Source organism: Cottoperca gobio, chromosome 12 (assembly GCF_900634415.1).
Source record: "Cottoperca gobio chromosome 12, fCotGob3.1, whole genome shotgun sequence".
In the NCBI taxonomy this organism is placed as follows: Eukaryota; Metazoa; Chordata; class Actinopteri; order Perciformes; family Bovichtidae; genus Cottoperca; species Cottoperca gobio.
This window is the reverse complement of record NC_041366.1, coordinates 9,451,795-9,462,229: the sequence shown is the minus strand read 5'-3', so window position 1 is coordinate 9,462,229 and position 10,435 is coordinate 9,451,795. Positions and strand designations below refer to the sequence as shown.

The window sequence follows — 10,435 nt, the reverse complement described above, 5'->3', positions numbered from 1 at the left end:
GAACAGATCAACATTGCCATCTCATGTCACTAAACTAAAACTTTCAAGCCTTAACCAAAAAAACTAATTTCCCTTAGGCCTAAGAAATCCACTATAAAGCATTTTCTGACGATTGCGCAACCGATTAAGTGTTGTGCGTTACAGACACGAGTCTTATCTGCTTGTCTTGCTCCAACTTGTCTTCCTTCCCCCACTTGAATGGTGAACACACCTCCTGTCATTCAGTATAATAGTTCTTAGGTACAGAAAGGGTGTGTGTGTGTTTCCGTTGGTTATTCAGCATCCAATTCTCATGAACAGTGATGTGTTTAAAATGCTGGAATGAATGCCAGTTTAATTTATTTTACACATTTTATGTACTTTTGTTTTTCTGTGTAATTTGGTGTCCTGTGTGGTTATTTATGAGACACGGTCTCAAATGAGGTTTCCCAGGGATGCCAGAGCATTGATTGCTGCGAATAACTGAAGCATGAGATTAGTTTACACACTCCTTATGAAATGTAAAGCTGCTACATAGATGTCGCATATATTCTGTGTGAGCAAGACTGTATGACTCAACCCCATTTAAAGATAAGGCAGAGGGAGGGGGTGTGTGTGTGTGTGTATGGCAAAAAAAGGAGGCAGGTATTCACAGGTCTCGGCTTTCTTCCGCTTCCCTCCTTCCCTTTGTTGCAGATTCCCTCACTGAAAGAGGAAATTCTTTTTCATTGACCCAGGACCTTAAGCTTACACACACCTGGATCACACAAGTTGAAACTCCACAGCGTGCATTTTATGACGCCAGTTCTGCGTTCTTTGCTTCTGTGAGTATGAATGTTTTTCATTTTGTCGTATTTTGATATGCTGCTTGCCTATCTCACTATATTGTAAACCTGCCCCGAAGTCGATGGAATCCTGCTGTGCTGGTCGAAAACCTGAATGACGAGATGCTTGAGAAGTAACATATCTTCACCATCACCACTTATCACCTGTCGGGCTGCATATCTTTACATAATGCTCATTCTTATCTCGGAAGTGACTTTTCCCACACTGATCTATTTATACGGCAGGAGGCTGTGTTACAACATGGCAGTTATAGTAACATTTTATCCTAATATTTTTATCCATCCATCCAGTATGTAAGTGAATGTGTTGTGCAGTTTCATTTGGTGCATTGTTTTAGGTTCAGCTGAATCTTACAGTGCCCTTTAACGGGCCATTTGTTTTGTCATTAGGTCAAGGTTGATGTTTCTTTAATAGGAGTTATGAGTTGATAATAAGCGGCTCAGGCGTGGTCTGTCTCCCTTTGGGTTTATGTCGCTGTTGTTGATTATGAAACGACTGGTGTTGCTGAGGATTATTTCCTTGTGTTTTTCATGTAGAAAGAACTGCAAAAAAAAGTTTCTTACACTTCCTGATGTGTTAGGCTGTCAGGCATATTTGGTCATTTGTATGTGATGATTTAAAAGTAAAATATGTCTAAGGGCGAGACACCACACAGCAACTGATACACACAGACTATATAATTGTTTTTCTCCTTGTGTTTTGTGTCCTTTAGGAGTCATTTTGTGTCTCTTTGTAATTTTTTTGGTCTATTTTATAATTATTTTTCTTTTTACATCTCTTTGTAGTTGTTTTGGTCACTTTGGTCTCTGTAGTCTGTTTACTGTTTACGAGCAGAGGAAATTGTCCTGTTCACACACAGCTTGTGTTTTTGGTGTTTTACATATAGAAATGTAGAAACGGATGTTTATGTTTTGGGGGATTATATAAAGTTTGGTCACATGATGAGAATGGGATCCATTTATATTTAAAATCACTTGATGCCTTCATGCCGTAGAAAATCTTGACTGTCCCTGTCATACATGTTCACATTATTCTTTTGCATACAAAGCGAGCAATTCTAGCATTTCTGTCGGGGACCTGAAGGCAGCACAGTCTATACAATGTTAGTTTGGGCACAATGCAATCACTCCAGCCACCAAAACTGCACCATACTGGTTGAATACCAAATTAAAGTTGGCAAAGGGGAGAAAGATATTCATAAAATGTGATGAAGTAAGAATCACTGGTTGATGGGAAAGTATCTGATCGCCTTTATTTCTATAAAGTGTATTTCCCCCTGCTAAAGAAAAGTGATTAACTGAATGTTGCAGTTACAGAACTTCAGCAAGTTAACACTTAACAGACTTAACAACAAAAAAAAAAAAAAACTTGCAGACATTTTGACTGGTGACTCAGCACAGCCATATGATATATCTTACAGAAAAGGCTGTGTCATGTTTACCTTGTGTTTTATAAGGTGTGGTCTCCTACCATTATAATCTCCTCTTCTCCTACTCCATGAATCGTTCCCTCCTTTAGCGGGCCAGTGTTTCCTCCCTTGCTTCCACTCCCTCCTCTACGATGGCCACTTCTTTCCCTCCTCCCCAACTGAGAGGCATCGACTTCAGCCTGCCGACCTGTGGAGAGACTCAGTGCAATGACCATGGTGCCTGTGTGGGTGAACCGGGTGGCGGCACCGGTCTCGTGTGCACCTGTGAGCTGGGCTACCGGGGAGAATTCTGCGAGGACACGGTCAACGGGGCCTTAAGTGTACCGCTGACTCTGAGTGTGCTGGCCGTCATCCTCGGGGTGCTGATTGTGGCTTTCTTCATCGCAAAGATGAGGCAGAAGCAAAATAAGAGGAACAGGTACGGAAATATCTGTTCTTGAGGGGAATTATTTCACCTTTTTTTTTTTTTTTTAGGAAAAACGCTTATTTGCTTTCTATTTGACCGTGACATGAGAAGGATGACGTCACTGCGGTTAGGGCGTGGTTAGCCTAGCTTAGCATTAAGACTGGAAGCGGAGGGAAACGGCTAGCCTGGCTGAAGTGAAAAACATGTATACAACAACCACTAAAGGTCTAAAGCGCTGTGTAATGTTCGTTTAAAGTTGAAATTCAGTTTTGCTAAGAAATCTGTATATTTTGGGCATAGCTACGCTAATTTCCCCACAATCCTGTCTTTGTGCTAAAGCAAGCGAACTACGTCATGACTCCAGCACCAGACGTGAGATTGATCCTCTCATCTCACTCTTGAATAGAAAAGATAAAGGTGCACTGTCCCGAAGTGTTGAATATTCCTTTTAACACTTCTTTTTCCTGGAAAACAGGAAGCTGTGTGGTTTGTGATAAAGAGGAGAAGAAGAAGAATGGGATAACAAGCTTGAGCAGTGATAGTCACCTTGGCTGAATAGACTAAGAAAGTAGTGACTTTTCCACTATTCGTGATGCACTGAAAAGCAGGATTTTATTTACATTTGTAAACATGTCTCCACTAATGAAAGACAATGAAAGGTTTCATCATGTAACCAAAGAATGATAGACGAGCAACGAAGGCAGCTGTTCAAAACTGCCTCAAGTGAGTATTTGGTATGTCTATTATAGAGGTTGCTATGTGCTAAAATAGTGTTTGTTCATATTCTGTGCGTTCAATTACATTAACAAAAGATGAGAAATGTTCACAAATTAATATTGTGTTTATGTCTGTCAACAGGAGACATCATGCAGCAGCACATGGCTACAACATCGTCGTGTAATGTGGGTAAATCTCCATTATATCTGGGGTAGGCATTTTGGAGGAACTATTCCAAAATTCTTATTTTATTTATTATTACCAAATTTGTGAAGTGTGAAAAAGTATTATTTAATTTAAGGAAATATTACTACAACAAAAGTGAATTACAACACCTTAAAACCTTGTGGGCTATTGTACTTCGTCGTGTTCACATACAGTAATTATCACCAACACACATTGTATGTAACAAACAATGACGAGTGCATTTTTTTATCATACATTTTTTACAAAGGGATTAAAAAATAATAATTCTAATAACTATATTGTTTACATCCATGTTTTCTTACTAGCAGTGTTCTTCTTCACTGCCTTTATTTGCACATTGCTGCGTATGTGTCAAATGTGTAATGGCAGGAAGTGAATTGCTCCCCCGTATATACTATACAAAAAAGGGGCCAAAACTTTCAAACAATGCTCCACAGCACTACAAGGGGTCAAACACTCCACAGGGAACCTTTAACTCACAGCCTGCTGACACCTTGTGTCTAAATCTGAACCTTTTTGTTAGCATAACAGACAGAAAAAAACAATGACTCTCTCGTTCTCAACTAGGTCAACCATGGCATTGTTGAACTTCCACCAGCATTCTTCTGCAGCACGCTTCCAGCGCAGTTTGTTGAATTTTGTAAAAAAAAAAAGAAAAAGATCCACCATTCTTTCTCGATGGCTGACTAGTGGCTCCTCTACGACTGATTGTGCACCTTCTCAGAAACAGAGCTTTAACGGTGACACAACTTCACTGCAGTAAGCATGTTTTTCATGTATCATTTGATGACCGAAAAATGTAACTTTTAAAGCATATCCCCAAACACGTGATTCATTGAGGACCTATGGATTACGTATCTCAGAGTTTTAAAGCTGTTCATTTAGCCAGATGACTGACGGTGTGTTTACAGACATGTGTATCACACTGGTATTATATTGAGCTGGATTTGCAGCTTATTGAAGCTGTGGGCGACATTTGTGGTGTTTCCAGCTCTACAACACATTTAGGGATACGTTAAAAAAAAAAAGGAAGGAAAATTGATGCATGAAAAACTGTTTGGGAATGAGGTTTTGTCACAACCATTATTTGCTTATTAGTGCAATAAAAATGTTTTATGTCCTGTGTAAAGCCCTGTAACCATCACCAGCTTTGTATGTGTGTTCACTTTAATATTTAGTTATTTATAGAATTTTGATGAGTTATTGTGACATCTAGTGCTAAAGAATAATGATTAAACATAAACTGAATTTGTAACGATCAATCTCATCAGGGGATGCAATCATTTTGGCGTTTTGTGCATTATTTTTGACTTTCCACACACTGAATCACTTTGCAATGAAATGACTGGACTAAAGTTTGTAGTTTAAATGCAAATGTCAGGATTTGTCTATTCTGTAAAACTGTATTCCTTTATCACATTTCATATATGCAGAAGCTTGTTACCATAGATACGCTGATTGTGTCCTAACACTGTCATTTAGGGAAATAATGCATTTAAAAATTCCTTTAAATGCAGAGAAAGCTCAGGTGGCTGCTGAAGGGATGATTCCAGCTGCCATGGTTTTGTACTAAACGCTGGAGCGACTTCGTACAGTTGTTAAAAACCAAAAATACTTTTGACAGCAATCCATTTCACACGGGGGGGGGGGGGGGGGAACCAGGGATTTGAACCAGATTTAATTTGTCATTATCTTTAGATACTCTGAGGAACGTAGCCACTGTTGAGTGCTTTTTTTAATGCTGTATTTTCCGTTTCTTTTCTACACTGACTGAATTATTATGTTTAAATGCCGTTTTGTATTGATACCCACAAGCATTAGCAAGACGCAGCTTTTTTACGATGTCTTTCTGTTTGTGTTGCTGGATTACACAATAATTCATGTTTTCAAACTGAAATGCTCATAGATAGATATTTGAATGATGGTCTAATCATGTGTGCCCAGGTGTGTGTACAAATACTGCATGTGTGTACATAAATGCATCGTAAGTGGCTGAAAAGTTTGTCATTCTTCTCTGTAGGTAGTGATGGTCAGGCTGACAGAAGATAATAAATGTTCACCTGTTGACAAGTTTTTGAAAATATAAATGCGTCATTTTATTTCAGAGAAGGATAAAAGTAATCCATTGTTGCTAAGCAACTTAGTACATAAGTGTACTGACGAGAAATGATCTGTCAAAACCTGAAACTGATGTGCGCACACCTTCCCAGAACCTGTTTTGCTTCATTTTAAAATTCCTCTCCTGTCATGAATGGCACCGTACACTTTAAAAATAAACACAACAAGCTATCGTTACAGAATAATCATGTCAAAAGACAATTGAATATATCTGCTTTTGTTTTAGTCTCTCGTAAATACAACTTCTGCTGGTAGGTGCAGCCATGTTTTACATATTGTATTGTTGGCTCTGTACAGTCGTAGCTTTGCAAATGTGGAACAAGCTGATCTGTAGAGGCACTGATTTGTGTATCATACACATACACTTTTTGTTCCGTGTGTATTGTGCTGTTTGTTCACCAGCTTTCAAATAGACTGAACACAACCCCCAACATACCAATGTGCTATATATAAGCACTGAATGCCACAGTATTGTGTACACCAACAACATGCACCCTGCCTCTCTAACCTCTTTCTGTGATCCAGTGACATGATGGTATCAGCTTCAGTGTTTACTAAACTCAGCTGGGCCAGAGACTGAGAGACTGATCTGTGTATAAAATGTATCTGTTACGATGAGGAACAAGAAGGATCTGCCATGAGGGCGATACAATGACGACACCTGCTTTCCTGTTAATGAGCATACCTGGAATGTTTGTTTTACAGGAGGAGCAAAAATACACTATAGTATTTTAAAAGTTAGTGCTATGTTACAACACGTGGCCTGCAACAGATTAGCTAAGGCTTGTTTTTAGGCAAACATGCTGGAAATGCCTTTTGCTACTAAAGCAGTTGTTGAACACTTACGGGTCAAAAATGATGACAGCCACGGGAAATCCTTTAGCATACAGTCATATTAATATATTAAATATAAAGAAATATTAGGCTGATGGGTCCAGTGGCATGTGAGATTAGCTGCAGACATCCTGCTTTATGATGAGGGCATTTGGGTATTTAAAAAGTGTGTGTGTTATTAGTTACATTATGGGATCCATCATTTTTGGAGCTTGACCCATACTAGAAACTAAGTCTGGCTATTTCAGGCTCTGATGAACCAATTTTCACAATTGAGTCTCCCAACTTTATGAAAGTTTATGGAAGTGTAATACAATTGTTTTTGAAAGGTAACTATTTGCGAGTGGACAGACAGAAGAAAGCTTCTCAGCAGCCCAGGAGAATGAGACCATAAATAGAGACGTCTTTTGTCACACCCTAAATGCACCATGTTTCCTCACCCCACCTGTCTCGGACTGTCATTTTATAAGTCAGTGCATTTTATGCAATTTAATGGACACCAGCGTGAAACACAACACATCTGTAGGAGCTGATGCACTCATTATGGCACGCTCAGTGATGTGTCCCAGTGTCTGAGCCTTGGACAACATAAAACTGGCTAAACTTTGCTTCAAAGTGCCTTTCACTTCACTTCTCACTATGGCATTCAACAGGTCCTGCAGGGAGAACTGCGTCATGATTTCTTAGAGGCCAATTTAACAACAAAAGACTTGACCAGCCAGGAGCTATAGAGAGACACTTGTTCACTACAGTGTTGCTTTGTTTGAGATGTTAAGCCAGTTTAAACAGAAGAGGTAATGTTGTTTGACAAGCTACTGAAAGAAACAAACCACTCAGACCGGTCAGGCAACATTGTCTGTACGCATGAGGTAAAGACTTCTGGCCACATAAGATAGAATACTGCACATAAACATCAAACCTCACTGCATTACTGGCATTATCACAGTTATTCCCACTTATCAAATATCTTTAAAAAACGTTTTTTGTTCTTGCCATGCTCTCTTGCCGTAAAAATCTGAAGATGTGTGATATTAAGTTGAGGAAAAGGACTCAGTCATCTGGTGTTATGAAACAGTGCACATTTAATAAACAGCACAGAGCAAATAGAACAATGTTGATCACCTCAAGATGCTTTTTTTTTTCAACCGGTAGCCTAAAAGGTTGGCCATAATTGTAAAGTGCATCTTTTTATTTACATAAAAATAGAAGATTATTTTTTGCAAATGTACAAACAAAGCAGAATACAGAATTCTTCACTTTTACTTTCCTTCTATTTTCTTATAATATTCATATCATCTTCACCTTTGCTGCACTGCTTGAAGTATAGGCCCATTGTATATCATAATGATATTATAATGAGTCATCTATAACTCAGCAACTGCGGTTCTGTCACCCACACATCATGTAAGACTATTATAGATGTATGCCTTCAAGTACCTTGATACTGTCCTAATTTGTGGGCTAATAAAAAACGAGGTGTTTAAAGTGATTCTGCCTCACTTAATGAGTTTACAGGGATTTCATAAGGGATTTAATCTCCTGGTATCCCTACCATATTCCATTATACTCTCAAAATAAATCAACTTTATGGCATTAGTGTGTCCTATTTTATTACTAAAACCTCCAGTATATTATACAGTTTTACAAAAGTGGGCACAATTTGTAATATTATAAAGTCAATCACCATTGCTTCTTCCTAGAATATTTCACACTCTCAGTCTCTTGTACAAATAGTCATATCCATCTCTTAGTCGTTTTCCTCTTCTCATAAATCGACATCATAGGGTCTGCCGCCGTAGGAGGTGTTGATGGACGGGACTGCGGGGCTCTTGGCCCGGGGAAAGGACACATCTTCATCCATGGAGTCCTTGGAGTACGGAATGCTGCTGGCGGCACTCCTGGCCCGGTTCAGGCTCGGCACTTCAACTCGTCTCGTCGGCCGCTTCTGGTTAGAGAACCGGGCGCCCGTGACCTCCTCAATCCGCGTCTCACCTCGGTTCTTTCCTCCACAGCAACGACAGATCCCGATGAACATGACGAAGCCGCCAATGATTTCAAAGATCCCGCCGATGTAGCCCAGGATGATGCAGTAGCCGACGCGCACATCTGTGGTATCGCTCACCGTTGTGACTTCTTTGAGGATGTGGGTGTACCAGGCGATGGGTATGATGACCATGACACCTGAGAGGAAGATCAGCAGTCCACCCAGACCGGCCACAACCCAGTTAGGCCTGTCTCTCCAGCAGCGCACCCCCGGGATGGCTACGGCCAGCCCGATTAGGGTCACGATGAGGGAGGCCACCATCAAACCCTGGGCGACCTCGATAACCTGGTTACCGAAATATCTTGTGTCCTCCAAGGTGCAGTCTGCTCTTGTGTCGATCGAGTTGGCCCTGCAGATCTCCCAGATGCCTTGCTGGATGAAGGTATCTGCCGGAAGGTCGGGGAGGTTATGGAGGGTCCTCCAGTTAGGGGCCACGGTGGCGGTGAGGTTCAAGATCCAGCCACAGGGAGCAAAAACCATCCCGAAGATCAGGATGCCCGGGGTGCGCAAGGATAACCGGATCCACTCCTGCGTTGATCGCCTTGGCATGATTGCTGCTGTCGTTGATGTGTGTGTCTATGTGTGTGTTCTTGCTCCCAAACTCAGTGTAGTGATTGAAACAGGAGCGACTGACTTTTGACAGCTCCAACAGCTGCTTATAAAAACAAGTCCGGCTGAAACCTGGCAGTGGGCGAGGCTTCGGTTTTACCTGTCTGCCTCAAGTCCCCAAATAGGACAGGTGTGGCGCGCCGTGCGCAGCAGAGCTTTCTCATATGCTCCTGCAACAGCAAACAACGGGAGAGGGGAGTTTCGACAAAGCTTTTAAGTGATAACGATCTGGATATTTTTTACGCGGCTGTATCATCAGCGTGCAGTTTCAAAATAATGTTTGCACCCCTTTGTTAACTCACCCAAAATGTCTTTGTTCCCTAAACTTTTGATTTCTGTCATAAAAGATTGCAACCCTCAAATGCTGCTTAAATAACTTCTTCAAAAAGGATAATCAGTGACTCCAATAAAATAATATTAAAAAGTGTGTCTATATATAGAGGATAGGCTACCACATAAACAAAAAATATGCAAGATTAAAAGAAGCTTCCCCTATTTGTATCAATATCGATGTTTGTCTCCCTTTTGTTCAATCATGGTCCTAAAACAATAGTGAGGAGTGCGATGCAGTTAATACAATAGACTTTGTAAAAAAAAAGTGTGTGTGTGTGTGTTATTTATAGACCTTATTTACTAGTATTTAGAATTAAATAGTTTTATTGGGGCCTCAGCTCAGGTACAGGATGGGATTTTTTTGCAAATTGAACCATCACAATCCTCGTTACAAAATTCACATTTAGATTCCTAGCAGGTCATCAGAATCAGAGATTGTGATTGCTTTGGTTTGACAATGTTCCTGTGGCTGTGTAGGAAACGTTTTTTGGTAAAAAATGTAGTTCTGCAGGATTAATCTGCAATCAGCAGCTCAAATACCTTTGTGCCTCTCTGTGTCTTCTCTTCCTCTCGTCTCCACATTTATATCTGCACATCTGTCAGTTTCAATGTTTATCTTTGTTTATCTCTCTTTCTGAGGTTTCCTCTCAAATCAGTCACACAATGCAAATAAAGTCTCTTCAGAGGGTTCATAGATGCATTCTAATGATGCTCGAAACACTTTCAGACCCTGAAAGCAACAGGGTGAGAGTGTGACTCTCACACAGCCATCAACCTGTTCAACCCCATAGAAAGTGATTACGTTTCTAAGGAACTGGACAACATGAGAACAGCTGATGCCCAAGTGGTCATCAACATCTAATTGGATTTTTACCCAGAAGTTATCAAAATACGCACTCTAAGAACTTTTATT

At 40.3% G+C, this 10,435-nt stretch overlaps 1 protein-coding gene across 1 annotated transcript; it reads right to left on the bottom strand.

Moving 5' to 3' along the window:
• Positions 1 to 8,217: 8,217 nt before the first annotated feature.
• LOC115016955 (claudin-23-like) lies at positions 8,218 to 9,155 on the bottom strand. Its single transcript, XM_029445100.1, has one exon. It carries the CDS (start codon positions 9,127 to 9,129, stop codon positions 8,302 to 8,304), a length of 828 nt encoding a protein of 275 aa, XP_029300960.1. The 5' UTR covers positions 9,130 to 9,155; the 3' UTR covers positions 8,218 to 8,301.
• Between the last annotated feature and the right edge of the window lie 1,280 nt (positions 9,156 to 10,435).